This window comes from Equus quagga, chromosome 1 (assembly GCF_021613505.1).
Source record: "Equus quagga isolate Etosha38 chromosome 1, UCLA_HA_Equagga_1.0, whole genome shotgun sequence".
Lineage (NCBI taxonomy): Eukaryota > Metazoa > Chordata > Mammalia > Perissodactyla > Equidae > Equus > Equus quagga.
In genome coordinates this window covers 154,992,170-155,011,993 of record NC_060267.1, presented here as the reverse complement: position 1 = coordinate 155,011,993, position 19,824 = coordinate 154,992,170, and the positions used below count along the sequence as shown (strand labels likewise).

General features: G+C 34.2%; 1 protein-coding gene across 9 annotated transcripts in view; it reads right to left on the bottom strand.

Annotated features, from left to right (window-relative positions):
- SLC4A7 (solute carrier family 4 member 7) overlaps window positions 1-19,824 on the bottom strand; it is a 102,196-nt gene that overhangs the window by 61,086 nt on the left and 21,286 nt on the right. For all 9 annotated transcript variants that reach the window (XM_046661377.1, XM_046661407.1, XM_046661426.1 and 6 more), the window contains exon 2: window positions 3,162-3,243. In XM_046661377.1, coding sequence (XP_046517333.1) covers window positions 3,162-3,243 — 82 coding nt within the window. The remainder of the gene's footprint in view (window positions 1-3,161; window positions 3,244-19,824) is intronic.

The following is a 19,824-nucleotide window of genomic DNA, read 5'->3' as shown; positions in this document are numbered from 1 at the left end:
TCATCAAATGACACATGACTGTACGTTAATATCAGTAACGTAAGCAATTACCTTTTAAATTAAAAGAGGACCAGATCTCTGGAAACACACTGAACTAAAATCATTTGTTTAAATATCTCCCAATACCCTGCACTCTGCTTAGTACATGATAAGTACCAGACAAAAAATTGTAGACATTAGGGGCCAGCCCAGTGGCAGAGCTGTTAAAAAGTTCACATGTTCTGCTTCAGCAGCCCGGGGTTCACCAGTTGGGATCCCAGGTGTGGACATGGCACCACTTGGCAAGCCATGCTGTGGCAGGCATCCCACATATAATGTAGAGGAAGATGGGCAGGAATGTTAGCTCAGGGCCAGTCTTCCTCAGCAAAAAGAGGAGAATTGGCAGCAGATTTTTCTCAGGGCTAACCTTCCTCAAAAAATAAACAAATAAATAAATAAATTGTAGAAATAAAATATCCATTATTTGAAAAAATTTTACCAGAAAATGCCAAATTTAAAAACCAATTATAGGGGCCAGCCTAGTGGCATAGTGGTTAGGTTTGCACACTCTGCCTCAGCAGCCCAGGGTTCACAGGCACAGACCTACACTGCTCATCAAGTCATGCTACGGCAGCATCCCACATACAAAATAGAGGAAGACTGGCAACAGAGGTTAGCTCAGGGCCAATCTTCCTCATCCCCCAAAAAAGGGGGTGGAGGGGGTGGCCCTGTGGCCAAGTGGTTAAGTTCACATGCTCTGCTTCAGTGGCCCGAGGTTCAACAGTTTGGATCCTGGCTGCACCTACACACTGCTCATCAGGCCATGTTGTGGTGGTATCCCACACAGAAGAACTAGAATGACTTACAACTAGGATATACAATTATGTACTGGGGCTTTGGGGAGAAAAAAGAAAAAGAAAGAGAGGAAGACTGGCAACAGATCTTAGCTCAGTGCCAATCTTCCTCACCAAAGAAAAGCACAACTTAAAAAAAAAATTATACAATTATACAGGGTCTCTTTTCGGTGTGATGGAATTAGAGAATGGTGATGGTTGCACAACATAGTAAATATACCAAAAAACAATAAATTATACACTTGAAAATAGTGAATTTTATGTTTTGTGAATTATATCTCAATAAGTAAAAAGAAAAACTATAACAAAACTCAATGATCTTACAATTTTATTTTAACGAAACTATTTTCTTCTGAACACAAAAGAAAAGTGGAAATTGAAGAGTCAATTTCTCATCACTGTGCACTGGGAATTACAAAGTTGTTACCCCAATTAGTACTAATGGGTTTTGGCACACAAATCCCAATGCACCAAGATAAAAATAAATTCTATGAGTCTGCAATTTAGAAAGACTAGATAAATAAGAATGTGGTAGAATCCAAAGAACTGGGAGATCAAGCCTTACTGTTTTTTCTGCTTTTATTATTGCCCTTAGTGTTCTAATTTTTTCTTTCATTCTTCTTTCACTTTACTTTACTCCAAAGGCCTACTCAGTCAAACTCTGAGATAAATTTAATTTCTCCCTCAAACTTGATACTGCAATTTAGATATGTACAAAGCATGCAAAGCTAAGGGCCATGGGGTAACCAAGGGAAGCCGAGGAGCACTGTCAAGCAGCTCTCTTCATATTCTAGGTCACATATATCTGAGGGATGACATTAAATGGTAAGTGATAGATTAAATGCACCATTATATATTTGAATTAATAAAATTATTGCTAAAAATTTTAACTATCGCAGTCCCTGTAATTCACAGAATGTAACCACAAGCTTCTAGGTAACTGAGGTTCTTTCTAGAATCCCTGGTAAGCCTAGATTTTTCAAGTCAACTTTAAAAGACACAGGTTTTTTCACCTCAGAAAGTAAATGCGGAAAATACTTGTGTGTGTCTCTTTTCACCTCCTTTTTAAAACCAAAAGAATAATAGCCCCATATGGTACCAGCTTTCAGAGAAGACTTTAACTTAAGAATGTAGTTCTCAAAAAGACCCAAATATAAGTCTATCAAAACATTTGCCATGAACACCACCTTAATCAAGTGTTCAAGGTTAACCTCACCAATAATAAGTCATGCTGATATCATATGTCCACAGATAGGATACACTGAGAAGAGTATGTATGAGTATGTATGAGTATGTAAGAGTATGTAAGAGTTTGGTATGCTCCCCAAATATCCATAATCTCAGTCTGTTCCTATAACATTAGCCAAACTCAAACTTAGAGACATTCTACAAAGCATCTAACCACTACTCTTCAAAATATCAAGGTCACGAAAAACAACGAAAGACTGAGAAACTGTCATAGAACAGAGGAGACTAAGGAGACATGACAACTAAATATACTACAGGATTCTGAAGTGTTCAACTGGATCTTGGGGCAGAAAAAAGACATCAGTGGAAAAACTGGTGAAATCCGAATAAAATCTGTAGCTTAGTTAACAGTAATAGACCAATGTTAAGTTTTTCATTTTTATAAACTTACGATGGTTATATAAAATGTTAATGTTACAAAAAGCTGGGTGAAGGGTACATAGGAACACTCTTTACTATCTTTGCAACTCCTACGTAAATCTAAAATTATTTCAAAAGAAAAAGAAAAAAAAGAAACCATTTGCCAGGACTACTTCTGGCTTAGGGAAGATAGATGGGCAAATAACTCTGTAATCATATGCTGAGGTTATGACAGCAGTTTAAAAGCTGATGTTACAGACCTAGAAAATGAACCTTTAGATGACAATTAGTAATAACTGTGGCTTATTAGTCTGGCAATTTTGTTTCCTCATAATACAAATTACCCAGCCTGCTAGAAATGAAAAAAACAAAAGAATTAACTGATTTTAAAACCGGCATTTCAATTTTCCAAGTTAAGTAACGGTAATCATCAGTGAAGTTTGAAAAGCATCCTGAAATCTATGTTATGCCAAAACTTTCAACAAAGAGTAAATAATTAAGGAATGTTCTATTTGCAGGTATGGGTAGTAGTTACATGGGTGTTGGCTGTATTATTATTCTTTAAATTATATTTAGAAAAGAGTTGAACACTCTTCTAAATGCATGCTCTACCTCCCAACAACAAAAAATGTTTCAACGAACAGTAGGTAAAACTTCAAGGATACTAACAAACATTCATTAGTAGTTTATCCTCCTAAGCGTTATTTTAAACAAACTTACTTTCTAGTTCTTCTTTTTCAAACTTGGTGTTCACAGTTGAGCTGGTTTTGCCAAGATCAACGACAGCTTCTTCATCGTGACCCTAAAAATAAATTATTCTCATTCAGTCATGAAATCAATATATACTGAGGACCTACTAATAGGCGCATTATTTGAGATAGCAAGATTGCCTTCTTCTCAAAGAAATGATTTCTTATTCTAGCTGACCGCATTCTTTTTAAAGTATGCTTACAGGCTTTTTGGGGTTTTTTTTTAATCCACAGAAGACCATTCAAAAATCTCATATAAGAATGAAGGTGACAAAGATTTTTAATTGGTCTTCTATGCAAGTTACTAGGTAATAGGTAAATATATTCACTTCAACAGAAGGGCCCTTCAGATCAGAAATTAAAGAATATCTGGGGTGAAGGCAACCCTTAGATGTGAATATAGAATGCTTTCTTTCTGTTCTTTGCTCTTAGGTCCTCTAATTAAAAGGAAACATTGAACTCAGCTATATTGGACTGGACTGAGGTTAAACATAAAGTTGTCAAGAATGAGTGTATAGACTTAACATGTAGTGCCGCTGTCACTCATACACTAAGCAAGAGCCACTCAAGGGTAGAAGAACTTACTATTCCTCCACAAAGTAAAAGCCAGGCCAAAATTTAACCTCTAAGGAGATTCCAGTTTTGAGTTGTGAAAGTCTACCTTTATAATTTTGTTTCCTTCTTCAGCTCAACAAAAAGACTGAACATATTTATTGTAAAATATTACACAGCCTATTTTTAAAAGAATAAAATTTTAGCTTTAACTTCTCAACTTCTAACAATTTTCAAAGGAATATTATAATCATCCTTAACTACCTACTATGAATTTATTATGCACAAGATTCCGTGCCACAGATACAGACAGATGAGCAAATTTCCTTTCCTCAAAGTCTCCAATTTGAACTGTAGCTCACTCTGGACCCTTGCCCAGCACGGGTGTGCTGGAGCTGTGCAATTAAAGAGTCGGCCTCGCCAAACTTTACCACTGCTAGGCAGCATAAGGCCTCGAACCTTGTCCAACATGACTACCACAAGATGTCCCAACAGGTGCACCCAGACTGGATGGACAAGGGTAACAACAAGGAGGACACCACGCACCACTTCCAGTTCCTCAGGGAAGTCTATTCCATTTAAGTGACAAAGACTAGAAAGCAGTGTACAATGAGCAGGGAATAGTGGACAAGGATCACTATTCAACCAAGGCCAGGACAGGGAGACATACTGGAGGAGGACATTCAAGGTTTTGAAAAGATAAACAAAGGTCCTGAGGAAGAGGTGGCTGATGTTAAACAGGCCTAACTGAACCTCACAGGTGACATGGATCAGCTCACAGAGTCTGCTGTGTGGGCAGCAGACAGAGGAACCCAGAATATGGAATCTCATTCAGCAAGCCATTCACACCAGAGAGGTCCTGTCCTATAAGGCTTTTGTCAAAGAATCAGAGCTAAAGATGAATGCAAGGAAAAGAACGGCCCAGGAAGAGGCTAAAGAACAGGACAGGTGCAGGAAGGGCCTGGGGCTTGATGAAGGAGTGGATGGCCTGAAACCAGGCATTCAGGGCAAGCCTTCCAAAGCAGGAGAGGAAAAAAAACTTTCAAGAAAACAAACAATTTAATTAATTCTCCTTGAAGGTCCTCATGCTTTAATTGGTACCTTTGTAGGCAACAGAGACAACTGGAGGTGAAAGAACAACAGTAAAATAATTATATTAACATTAACTACAACATTGTTAATAATACTCCACTGAATATCATTTTTCTAGAAAGAAGTTTTTTTTAATCCATCTGATTATAGTATTTTTCGACTTTTGCAGGAACACAAACTTTCGTCCATTCCTGTCTTCTCTGTGGTTGCTCTTATTGCCCCACATGTCCTCTACCACTTAGAACATTAACCAGAATGACAAGGAGCGCACTTAGCTTCTGACCACTTTCAATGTCCATGCATAAACCAGAGGACCAGTTTGTTTCAGAAAGGATCAAATAAGAGGTTGAGTAAAATGATCTTTTAAGTCTCCTCCAACTCTTAATCTAAAATATCACACTTCAGTGTATACAAAAGAGATTCACATATAATTGTCCCCTGCTATCCAAGCTCTCAGTGTCCAGACTCTCATGTCTTAAAACCCAAGAACTAAAGCAATTTGATTAAATTTTCAATAAATTCCCTGCTATCTAAACTCTATTTGCTACCCAAAACTCAGAATCAGACACAGTATGCTAAGGAAATGTAGATCTCTTTCTGAAGGTTAGATATCCAACATATAGAATCAAACAGATTTGGAAAGGTACCCAGATATGACTGAAGGACTGGTGTTCAATCTAACATAGGAAACTCAGAGAAGCTAAATGACTGGCTAAGGCTCCTTATGTAAAGGAATGGGAAGAAGGCTGTGTAGACCATGAGACATTTTCATACGATGGACTAAGAAAGAAGACAGACAATAGTATATATGGTTAATCAAACTGCCTCATAGTAGTCATATGCCCTTAGTAATGAGGAAAGGCTAAAGTAGGACACAAATAAACAAAAACACACACATATAAAAGTACAAGAATGAATAATCAATGACTACCATGCATTAAGCATGTCATACTCTAAAATCTTTAGCTTTCCTCCAATGAGCTAATGCCTTTTAGTCCCTAAGCATGCACAGGTAGAAAAGACAAGCTGTCTCCTAAATGAAAGATGCCAAAGTTACATTAGCCCAAGAGGGTAGCATACTGTGTATTCTAAAAGGGATTAACTGCTCCCATTCTAAACTATCAGTTAGCCGGAACAACTGCTAAGATAGGAAGCAAAACAATACACTTACTCTCTCACCCCTAAACAAAAAAACCCTTTTATTTCTAAGCAGATATACTTGCATGTTTAGATGTATTAACAACACTAATCAGCTAATACTCAAAAATAGTTTAAATTGGGAAATCTCACAATATTTATTTATTTAAAATATACATACTCTTCGACCGCTAAACATCTATCATAGAAAAATACTTCCAATATATGCAAAAAAGTGGCATGTTAAAAGAAAAGGATGTCCATCAGCACGTCCTCTCATGGTCTGCCTGGCTTGTTCCCATTAGATACTATCTGTGAAGCCTTAAGTAGTCATTTAACTTAAAGCCAAGTGAGAATATTATTTTATTGTTACTGTTTGGGTTCAACGAGAGAGTTTTCATGTGTAACTTGCAGAATAAAATAGTTAAAATTTTAAAAGTCTAAAGAATTGACAACACTAACATTGTTAAAAAACGGAGGTGGGGGAACGTCTGCATCTCTCCCTTCTCTTAAAAACTTCACCCAGCTTTTCAACGACTGTGAAACATGAATCAGAAAGGCAGTCTGCTATAAATGCAAATATTAAGTAGGCCACACAAACTGGCGATCTTAACATATTACAAGTAATTCAACAAAGTGTGCAGGGTGCATTTGGCTTTATATTGAAAATCCCTTAGAACAAAGCCATTGCTGTTTCAAGGGGGCAACACATTTAGGAAACAAATATACTTCAGTTCAAAGCCTATCATTTTAGGATAATGCTTGAAGTCATATTTATAAATATAGAGTAAGTTAATAGACTATATAGAGTACATTTTTATTTGTGTTCTTTTTTAAAGTATATACAAAAAATATATTACATATTAAGCATTTGGAAGGCTAAACATCAAATTGCTAGCTCACACTGTCTCACTCTGATGACTGGAAAAACAGGGAAGAACACAGAGATAGACACATAGTGCTTAATTTTTTGGTTACAACAAACATGTTTTACTTTTAGTAATTTAAAAGAAGAATAAATTCAAATTTCAATGTTAATATGTTAGCTATTTTTAAATTTGCATCTGGAAAAATTCCTTATTTTTTAACTCCAAGAACATACTGGAAAACTAAAAATAGCAACAGCAAAGAGCAACCCCTGACATCAAAATGTTTTCCTTCTTAACCTCAGATGAGTGAATGACAGAAGCCAGTGCTTACAAAGCCTACCTAAAATGAACTAAAGCCAAGGCACCGGGAAAACTCAAATGTACACAAGAATAAAAAGGCACACAAAGTATATCAATACCAGATTGACTCACTCCATCTAGGTAACTATTACAACCACTCTATCACAAAGACAACAGATTTAAGAACTATCCACATAAGATCATAAAGAAAGTTCAAATTATCTGTATATGAAATGACACATGTACAAGGTTATTTATTGCAGCTTGTAATAGGAAAAGACTAGAAACAATCAAAGGGTCCCTTAATAGAGTAATGGCTTATGCACCCAATGGAATACGAAGCCACTGAAAAAAACGAGGACATTCTCTACATACTGGCATGAAAAATATCTAACACCTATTATAAAATAAAATACACACAAGGTAGAGAACCACATAGATAGTATGCTACTTCTTCTAAGTGTAAGAAAGTCCCAGAATAGGATTATTTGAATTTGCATACTGAAACCCTGGAAGGACATACAAGAAAATAGTAAAACTGGTTACCTCTGGTAGTAGAGATAGACATCTGGACTTATTATTTTTTATACTGCTTTATTTTAACCATGTGAATACAGAGGCAGACTTAAGAAGGCAATCATTTGAAAGCCACTTGGTCCTAATCCACAAATAGAGCGTAATCCCACCTGAAAGAGCTGTAGGATGAGACACTAGGTAAAGGTGCATAACCCACAGAAGATGCCCACACTTTTTACAGAATCTGAGTAAGGAAACTATTTCATTTTTCCATAAGAAGGCTTTCTCATCTACCATATAGCTTTAAAACTAGATTAACTAGAGAAGTCTTACAAGTACAGAAACAAATCCCTGCTAATTTCCTAATTAAAACTGATGTGAAGATTTAAAATGCATCCTAAAATAATATTATGATTGACTAGTAGAATTATTCATATGAAATGCAAACATAGTATCTAGGATGAAATGCCAAGATGTTGCAACTAACTTTCATAAAGATCTAAAACTGTATTACTTTAAGAGATTTTATGGTATATTACAAATTCAGACACATCTAGAAAACGTGTTAAAATTCAGCTTTCCTTGTCCTATGCTAGAGATGCTGATTCAATAGGGTAAGGTGGAGCCCAAGCATCCAAATTTTTACTAACCTCTCTCTATGATTCTGGTGCACATCAAAGTTTGAACACCAGGTTAAAGACTTAGGTCCTAAATATTTAAACTGCTCTTCAACAGAGGCTGCTTCATGCCCTTAGTCATTTTAGCAGGCCTTCCTGGGACCGCTCTCACTTCATTCACATTGTTTTAATTCTTCAGAAAATGAAATGTACATTCCAATCCACAGTACTATAAATAAAAGAAAATACTGTAAAGCTACTATACGCTTTCACTCTAATATAAGAAACTAAATCTATAGTGTTCTACAAGTTGATTTGTAGGCCAGAATATTTTCCCCAAGATGCCTAGGGCAATCTATCCAAGTATATAAATATATAGCAATGCTGTTTCCCCAAAATACAAGTTTTCTCCAAACAACTGCAATTCCCAACCACATCCCCACCTACCACCAGGAGTGGAACTTAAATATTAGAAAAATTTAAATTTATGGGGAAAAAGATTAAGAATAAGGCAATAATCTTTTCTAATCCAGTTAAAGGGAGAAATCATCAATGACTGCTATTTCAGAAAATGAAAAAACCAAAGAATGATATTCATAGTTTCTAAAGAACTCACTTGGCATTTTTCGATCCGTTCATTATTCTAAAATAAGCAGAAGAGACGTAAAAGGTATATGGAAAATCACTGCAAATTTAAAACTGTAAATTTTAAACTCAGGCAATCATGTGATTCCCACAGAAAAAACTTAAGAGCCTTGGGAAAAATGCTTTGTCACCTGACAGACGGGGAACTGGATAGATTCAGACATCGGAACAAAAAGCTTCAGAAATTTTTATTTCAAATACCATGGTTAAAACTAAAGATAATTTGAGTTTTAAAAAAAAGTTTCAAAGGAAGAAAGTGAAGAAATCAAAGAATGTAAGAGTAACAGAACTCAAAGAGGTAGGAGGCATAAAAACTGGCAAGTCATAGCCTCCAATAATCAAGAGGATTGTTAGAGACACACTTTATTGTCAGACGCTTCCTTACAAGGCACCAAAGTCATGGACAAATGGAAAGCCTCATTAGGATTCTACCTGCAATTATAAATCACAAATGTTTATTACACTATTTCTATGAGGAAAAGCATTCACTCCAAGTTCTACTTCAGTACACACACACCAAAAAGTATACAGGAATTACTTATTTTAGGGTTATCAGGTATATATAAACTTATTAATAGAAATTAGGATAATAAAAATCTATTTACAAAACAGGCTTTTTTAAAAATTATCTCAATTTTATTAGTAATTAAAATGTACAGAAAAGCACAGGCATTCTGCACAAAAGTGAAAAAACACACACACAAAAATCCAGTAGATGTTTTTCGGCAAAAGAAGGACCAGTAAGTGTTCTGTCAAGATTCCCCATCTTCAGTCAGCGTAGAGTTAGCATTAGTGGGTATTTTTAGGGTTTTGCTGTATTTTTTTCTACTGAAAACCAACAAGAGAGAGCCAGGAAATCCATCAGCAATATGGTCTGTTTGCCTATTCTTTCCCTGGATAATACCTCTGTTCCCCATGAATCAATGAACCATGAAAGAAGTCTCATTTCCTTAAAGACTAGGAATTAAGGAACTCACCCATTCATTCAACAAATATTTACCGAGTGCATACTACATGCCGAGCATTAGTTCAGATACTGGGGATACATGAGTGAATGAAAAACTGTAATATAATCCAATGTCCAGCTTATCAGTTAATTTACAGCTAAGATATGGCTCCCATGATAAGAAATCCAGAGGCAAATGAATTCTCTCTTCCACTCCTAATGAATAAATGAGATCCCACAGATGCATAGGTATGGATAGCTTTTACATTTCCAGTTCGTTTTTCTCATATGCACACCCTGTTCGTTTTTCTCATATGCATACATACACACAGAGCTTAGGTGACTTGCTCAAGATCACACTGTTAGTTGGTGAAAGAACTGAAATTAAAAGCCAGGTCTCTATAGGGAATTATGTTAAGTGAAATAAGCCAGCAAGAGAAGCATAATCTGTGTATGACTCCACTCATATGAGGAATTTAAAAATGTGGACTAAGAACAGTTTAGTGGATACCAGGGAAAAGGTGGGCTGGGGGGTGGGCACAAAGGGTGAAGTGGTGCACCTACAACACGAATGACAAAAATTAATGTACAAGTGAAATTTCACAAGATTGTAAGCTATCATTAACTCAATTAAAAAAAAAAAAAGCCAGGTCTCTATAGACTCCCAGTTACACGGATTCTTTATCCACTAGACAACAGACCAAGGTCACTGTAATACATGCTGAGAACACGCAGAACATTTTCTTTATAGTATTTATTACAACTTGTAATTACATATTTACATAACTACTTCCTTAACTGTCTTCTAGCCTGAACAATAAATTCCAGGAGGGGAATCACGTCTGTTGCGTTCACCACTGCATCCTCAGCATCAAGCAGGGCCTGGACCTTGGTAAGTTCTCTGATAAACACTTGCTGAATGTTGAGTATTTCAAAGGACAAGACACTCACCTAAAAATTTATATTGGATCCACTTAAGGACTCCTTATGAACATAATTATAGCTCAAACATAGAAAGGTACTCAATATTTTGAAATGTAATAAATCAGTTTATAAACAAAAAAGCCCAGCATCAACACATGATAAAATCAAAGTTCAATTCACAAGTAGGAGTTCCCAGCAAAATCAAACAAATCTAGTTTTGTTTGAAACAAGTTTTCTAACTACACACATTTTACTAATTCCGCTCATAGTCATTTATCCTGCCTGAAAAAGGAACATCCACAGTTTGTATTTTCGTGGTCAAATGATCAAAAATGAGACATTAATATGCAAAAGGCATAACATTAGAGGGAAAAAAGAGTGTTAAAAGATTATTTAACAATATACTCATGAACCTAGTCTAATATCCTCTTTTTTGACATCTGAGATTTACAAAATCCATTATTAAAACATCATTAGAGGACTCTATCACAAATTAAGTTCTTCGTTATATAAAACATACGGCTATAGTCCAAAAGCAATACTTCCCATAAATTAGGGTTACTAACCATGTAGAGTAATTTCACAGTTGTCATATACTTGAGTTTGGCTGCAAAACATGCTTAACCGTTAAGACAAAGTGATTTCTTTCCTCATTATCTTAGCCAACTAGAATTTTTTAAAGTAATATTAACTAACCATAAAACCAATTTTGTAGAATAATAAAGATGCTACAAACATTGTTAACTTTACATAAGGATCTACTCTTTTCAGCAGATGACTTCCATAGCCAAGGACACAGAGGATGATACTATTCTAAGCCAGTGCTAATAAGCCTGACATTTCTTCAAGCTTCACTATTAAACTATGAAAGATTCAAATCTGTTTGTAAATAAAACACAAGATCATAATTAGGTACATACAGGTAACTTCTTCTCCAGGCGAAATCTTTCCATAGTAATATATAAATGCCTTGTTTTTGCTAATGTAACGCAGAAAGTCCCCTGAAGATTCCAGGGACAGTGAGTACATATCTGATTTAGGTCACTGTGCTTTACACAGATGAACTCTTCTAAGTTGCTTTTACGGTACAGCCAATCACTGTCTTCTAAGTTTCCTAATCTTCCAAGCTAATAACTACAACTTATACAGGGTCACAGCATAAGAGATTTGGAAAGTAATACACACACTTAGTTGTAACTGAAAATACCAGAAGAGGAATGCAGCAATCAGTTTTCAACTGAAAGCTTTCTGTAACATTAGTTCAAAAGAGAGCATACTCTAAGAATATATGTGGATGGATGTATGTGTGTATGTGTATGTGTGTGTGTGTGTGTGTGTGTGTGTGTGTGTCTTAGAGAATAAATTTTCAACACAATCAGTTAAATCTAGCCCTTTTACTTAATTTCAGTAAAGATCCAAAGATGTTTTCATCTGAAGAGCATTTTGCTTTTTTGTCATTACTATATACAAACTTATTGCAACTATATTAATAACAGGATTAATAAATCATATTATGCTTTATAATTAGCACTTTAACCAAAAATTAAGTATTCATAAGGATAACAGCTACAAGAGAAGAAGGAAATGAGCAGCACTCCTCCAACTTTTGGACACAAGATCTCTTTACACTTTTTAAAAATTATTGAAGAACTCAAAGGGTTTAACATCTGAACTGATCATATTGGAAGTAAAACTAAGAAAACTTTAAAATATTTAAATTCATTTTAAAAAATAATTAAACTATTACATGTTAACATAAGTAACATTTTAACGAAAAGCAACATTTCCAAAAACAAATTTAGTGAGAAGAATGGCTTTTACAGTTTTGCAAATCTCTAACACCTGACTCAATAAAAGACAACTAGATGCTCATAACTACTTCCTAATCAATCTGATATAACTTATTTGGTTGAATTATATGAAAAAAACCAGGTTTACACAAATACTCTGTTGGAAAAGGGAAGAGTGCTTTAATACTCTCTTCAGGTAACTGTGGATACTCCTCTTTGATCCTTCACCAAACTGAACAAGTAGTCATTTTTAAAGGTTAATTTGGAAAGAGGAATCCGAAACTACTTCAAATGAATGTTTTGTACATTGTTATACTGAAATCCATTGGTCTACCATGCACTTTGAATGGATCTCTCACCCATCTGTAAAAGCTGTATTCACTGGGTGTTAGAGCTTTTCCAAATTTCACATTCCATTATACAATAAAAAAAAAAAAATCACACTTGTTAATATCATCAAATAATCTCATAAGTTAGGTTTGAGTGTTGAGAAACTGTCGAAGTCAGGTTAGTAGACACAAGTTTTCCAAAATTCTAATTTTTTCATGAAAGTTAGACTTACTATCATTGGAAACAAATACTAATAGTTGTTTTTCTTGAAGTGACAAGCTCACTTCATTTCTTTGAGGAAACATCTGTCAAATGTCAAGTCTGAATCATCATAGTTAGTCTGTCAGTTGTTCTTTCAAGTAAAAATGGTGTTCTGTGAAAAAAGCAACTAGTTGAGCTCACAATTCAAGCCATCACATCAATGCTTTTTCTCCAGACAAGCACCGTACTTTGGTAATTAGCAGAAATGTTTTTATACATACTTCCTATTTTGTCATTCAGAATACTAAAGTCACATGTACTCAAAGTCTCAAATTTAATAAAATAATTATTACTTTTTACTGCTTCATCAAAGACGTTAAGTGAAAATTTTTGTTTTTTTTTTAAACTGAGAGTGCCTACTAGTGCTGTTTGGTGCCTCTGCCTTGTTTTGTGCTAAGGCACCAGCAGTTTCACCCATCACTGCTTCTGCACCATCAGCACAAATTTCACTACACTCTGAAAAAGGGAAATAACATCTTAGCATTATTACGAAAATAGTTTTGACCTTGCAGACCCCCTGAAAGGATCTCAGGGACTAGCCAGGGTTCACGGATAGCACTTTGAGAACTACTGTAAAAGACTATAGGTTTAAAATACAGAATTGAAGAGTTGTGGATGAATTATATTCTTTTTATTTCCTCTATGATGTTGTTTGTTCGATGAATATTTTAATGTGTACAGAAAGAGAGAAGATTAAAAAGTATTACTTTGTTATTCTGGCTTTCTAGAAGACAATAAAAACATTTCCTGAGTACCTATTATGTGCCAAAACTATGCTAAACACCATCATATATATTATTATATGGCACATTTAATCTTCAGATATTTCATTTAATCCTCTTATCTCTTATTAAAGCTCAGAGAGGTTAAATCACTTCTCCAAAGTCACAGAGCTAATAAGCAGTAGGTTTACAATTCAAACCCAGCCTTACTCAGTCCATGCTTTTCCTCTACTCCAACCATGTAAAATGAAATTTAAGGAAAAAAGCTTCCAACTATAGAGGATTAAGATAAAATTCTAACTGAACATGAATGACTAAAACAGAATGTCTACCAAATTCACATAAAATGTAATCTAAATTAAATTAAAAATGTGCTCTTTGGATAGACAAATTTGCTTCCTGGTACCATCAAAGTCTGTAAAAGCAAATAAATGATATTTTCTATAGAAAGAACTATATCCCAAAAGTAAAGTCTTACTATCAGCTAATCCTGGAGAATTCACTGATGACGTGACCCAGATAAATAACAAAATAAGAAATTTAAAACTGAAATAATATGTCAAACAGGAAAAATACTTTGTTTTAATCTTCCACTGCTCTATATGAGACCAGAGATACCAGGTGAAAGACACGCGATAGGCTTCAAATACAACTAAAGCTTCTAGTTCATTAAACTTCTCTAAGAATCTGAAACCTCAAGGACATCAAGAGTTATAATAAAGCATATAATTAATCATATTTTTAAAATCTTCAACCTTTCTATAATTTATACTTGGTAAATGAACATAAATCTGAAGAAATAAATAGAAAAGATACGTTATTCGCTGACTTTAAAAAACTTCTCCAAACATCGAGCCCAGAACGAAGCTCCTCTGCAAACAATCAGGTTCAATACCAGTTTCTACAATGACCTCTTGAAATTTACTTCCTGGAGGAAATCTTGGCCCTCACCACTAGTATTTAAGAGCTTAACCTCTGGGTCCGGCATGTCTCCCCCACTGGATTATAAAGGCCCTGAGCAACTGGATTTAGGCAGAATGGAGGAAAGAAAAGTGAAGAGGCCACAGAGGGAAAAAAAGGAATCAGATGCATACAAATTTTTAATTTCCCGAATTTCAAAACAAAATGTTATTCTTCATCAAAATACAAAAGATTCATTTCTCCAACGTGTTTACCTGTTGTGACACTATCCTGGGCACTACTAAACGAATATTCAAATAAAATTTTTAAAATCAAGTTTTACAGATTAAAGAGAAAGTTAAAATAAGTTTTAGTCTACTAGTTTCTTGATAAAATAAGGTATTAACAACATAAAAGCACAAGAATTTTAATCTGGCTAGTTCTTTAAAGATTTCCTTTCAGTTTTATTTAATAGCAACACTTACTTTTTTAAACCAATGTACTGAGTTACAATTGACGTGTAAAAAGCTGTACATTTTTAATATATACAACTCAGCGAGTTTGGGGATAAATACACACCCATGAAACCATCACCACCATCAAGGCCATAGACATATCTGTCACCTCCGAAAGTTTCCTCCCACCCCCTTTATTTGTGTGTGTGTGTGGTAAGAACACTTAACCTAAGATCTACTCTATTTTAAAAACGTCAGTATACAATCCAGTATTGTTAGCTACAGGCACTAGGCTGCATAACAGAGCTACAGAACCTATTTATCTTGCATCACTGAAACTCTATACCCTGTGACCATCACCTCCTCATTTCCCCCTCCCCACAGCCCCTGGCAACCACCACTCTACTCTACTCTGCTTCTGTGAGTATGACTATTTTAGATTTCACATATAAGTGAGATCACACAGTATCTGTCTTTCTGCATCTGGCTTATTTCACTTAATATATTTACATGAATCAAAAAAGTTTCATTTATTCCCTTGGTCTCCTTGCCCCATTTTTAACCTTTTCTCCATTTTCACAATGGAAACAGAAGTATGTATATTCTTACAAAAAGGTAGCTACATTACAACTCATTGCTGTATACATAACTTGCTTCTTTCCACTTAAAAATATAAAGATTTTTCAGTATCAATAGATGGAAACTACATTTTAAAGCAATTTATTAATTAACTTCTATATGACAGAAAAATCCAAGTCTTACAGAAGTCACCCCAAATAACTATTTCCACTTCAACTCACAAGACATAACTACTTTGTTTCTATCTTACAATTGTTCTTAGTAGCTACAGTTGCATCATAACCTTAAATAATGTGCCATTTTACCCAGCATTTATTTATTCTACAAAAAGAAAAATAAGAATTTTTCATCCTACTAACACACACCCTCTTCACTTAGAATCTCTCTTCCACATCTCAGTGTTGATTAGATTTTTATTTTTATATCAAGATTGATAATATTTACATTCTGTGACCTCTAGTTAATTCTAAAATTTTAAAAGCCATGTTAAAAAGCATTTGGATTAGTAAGATTACTTAAATTCTATCTAGTTCAGCATCAAGATTTATGATTGGACCACTAGAAAATGTCACTAAACCTCTGTTGCTCAAAAGACTCTTTCAGACATTAAAGTCAAGTAGACCCCTTTCAATGCATCTTAAGTACAACGGGAATAAAAATGATAAAATTACTGACTAGATACCAAAAGCAAACATATTAAAGTGCAAAATACTAAAGATTTCACTATTTACATGAGTCATAAGATGACACTATCTAGCATAACACATCAATTTGTATGCTGTAGCTAATGTAATAAAGAAATTGAACAAAAAATAGAATTATCTTTATTTGCACATGATTATTACTGTGTACCTAGCATATTATAGATTCAACCAATTAGCACAAATAAAAAGATTCATTTGATGGCAGCCAGTTATAAGATAAACAAAAAACAATAACTTTTCTTTAAATTAGCAATAACAAACCAGAGATAAAGGTAGGAAATAAAATTCTATCCGATAAGAACAAAATGATAAACTACATAGGAATAAATTTAATCTGAAAGAAATCATAAAATTTTATTGAAGGACACCAAATAATGTAAAAACAGACTATTCTCCTGCATTGGCAGACTCTAAATATACCAAGAAAAATAGTAATAAAGCTTTCCAAACTAATATAAAAACTATAAAGTGAACTAGAATCACAAAGGTTATGTTTATTTTTTAACTGAACTAAATGATTTTGAAGTTTAGTTCCCAATAAAATCATGAAAAAAAATAAGGGGACACTTTGTCTAACAAATATTCCAATATAGTATAAAACTATGGCATAAAATCGTCCCATTCACAACATGGATGGACCTTAAGGGTATTATGTTAAGCAAAATAAGCCAGATAGAGAAAGACAAACTCTGTAAGATTCCACTCATATGTGGAAGATAAACAAACACATGGACAAAGAGAACAGATTAGTGGTTACCAGAGGGAAGAAGTGTGGGGGGTGGGCACAAAGGGTAAAGGGGTGCACCTATAAGATGACTGACAAATAATAATTCACAACTGAAATTTCACAATGTTTTAAACTATCAGAAACTCAATTAAAAGAAAAAAACTATGGCAAGTAAAACAGTATAGTACAAACACAGAAACAATTCAATATATTAAATAAATAATTTGAAAGACAAAACGGAGTCAAGAAACAGATTATATACATTGCAGGAAGGTAATTTACTTATTAAATGAAAAGACTTGTTTTGGTTCTCCAATTTGATGAAATGAAGTTGTCTACATCAAACCACAGGTAAAAAGCAATTCTAGATGGATTACAGATAATTAAAATGGTAATATTTAAAATTTAGAATAATATATTATGGGAGTTGGGATGTATCCTAAGGCAAGACGAGAAACCTAGAAGCCACAGAGAAAAAAACTGATTACAGATTTATTTTATTGTACTAAAAAAAAAAAAATCAAACATTTCTCTAAAGCAAAGAACACCAAAAAGAAACAAAACAGAACATGAGGAAATATATGCAGTATGACAGACACGGCATTAAATATTTCTAATACAAGAAACTTCTTTATTTAAAAGGGAAATAAAGGGAATATAAAAATTGACAAAAAATATGAACCAAGCAATTATTCCCTTAAGAGAAAATACAAATGGGCAATAATCATATGCTAAGATATACACTCTTACTAATGGTACAGCAAATTTTACCCATCAGCTTAGAAAAAAAATTTTTTTAATTAACATCTAAAGCTGGTAAAGGCGGGGAGACACAGACACTCTCATACTTTCTAGTGGGATGTAAGTTGCTCAAAACTTTTTGGAGAGTAAGCTGGTGATAATTCATGTTTTCAATTTTTAAGAATACCCTTTGTGCAGCAATATCACTTGTGGGTATCTACTCCACAGAAATAAAAGCACCAAAATATAAAGATAAGGTCACACGTGTATACTGTTCAAACTGGCAAAAACAGAAAACAACCTGAAAATAAACGGCAGAATGGCTGATTACCATGGAATACTATGAAGATATAAAGAATGAGACAGAATGACAAGGTGGTCACACTTAATAGATGTCACTAATAGACTTAAGAAAAAAGCAAGTTGTGGAGTTGTATGTTTAATATGACCACATTTTTATGTTTTACGAAGGACAAATATTTGTGAGGATATGTTTATGTGAACACAAAGTACAGAAGGATATATAGGTTGGTCTTCTATGTTTCAACAAAGACCAGGCTTCTCTAAAGATGTTAAGGATCTATTAATTCAATATATTCTATAAGATTTAATATCACAGATAATCATGAAGAAGTCACTAAAGGTGAAAAATCATTTTAATCAATTCTTCAAAACTATGATCAAGTCACATTTTAATAGATACAACTTTGATAACAGGGCAAATAACATTTTTGAAAGAGCATTTCACAAGGTCAGAAGATGGTTAAAAATTTTCCTCAACACATTCCCATTTCCTAAAAGTGAATTTGTAGGCACAGTGAAAAGAAATTAACATTCTTTCAGCTTCTCAGTCAGAAAATTATATAATCACATAAACTGATTTTTTTAATCTTAAATTCAGGAAAAAGAAATACTGAAACAGCCTAGAATTCTAATTGCGAATTTCAATCAGCCAAATCTAGAAATTTAAGTTAGGTGGAGAACTGTACAGGAATTAAAATGATGAAGAAAGCATATGTAGGATCCATTTACCTTCCCTTCACAGACGTAAAGTCACTTTTTCAGACAGGAACACAATACACGATACAGGGCATAAGCGCTAATGATGCAGATGGTGCTGCTGACATGAAGCAAAGGACCCAAGAAAGTTTCTCTTTATTCGACCAGAAAAAGGAGGTGGAGTGCATTCAGTTGCATTATTTTCTTAATTAAGAGAAAACGTTTTAAAATCTCTAATTTAAAATTTTTACTTTCTTCCTATTTTCCTAAACTCTTTAGAAATAGAAATGTGGGAAGAACCATCTCCTTTAATACAATGGCAAGGAAGTTAGTTCTATTTCTTGCTACACATAGACATCCACTGTGGTTATTACTAGCTTTTATGGTATCAAAGGATACGAATAACTGACAGCATTTATTAAAATCCATATATGCTTTACATACTTTCTTTCATTTACTGCCCTAAATAATTCTAGGAGCATTACTATCCCAAATATATAAAAGAAGAAACTGGGGCTCTAAAAAGTTACGTAATTTTCCCAAAGTCTCACAGCTTGTACTTGGAGAAGCTAGAATTTAAAGTCTTGTCTGTCTTCCTCCAGGGACCATGCACTTCTCAGTGGGTCACTTACAAACATTTTTAATTCTCACAAGAACTCTGTAAGGTGACACGGCTGATCATTTTCCAACCCAGGGCTGTCTGACTTCAAAATCTATGCTCTTTCCACCAGGCCACATACTTCCCCCTAAGTTAAACTACAAATAATTTTACTTGCTCTACATATAATTGTATTTGCTCATATACCTTATTTAGGGAATTATAAGTAA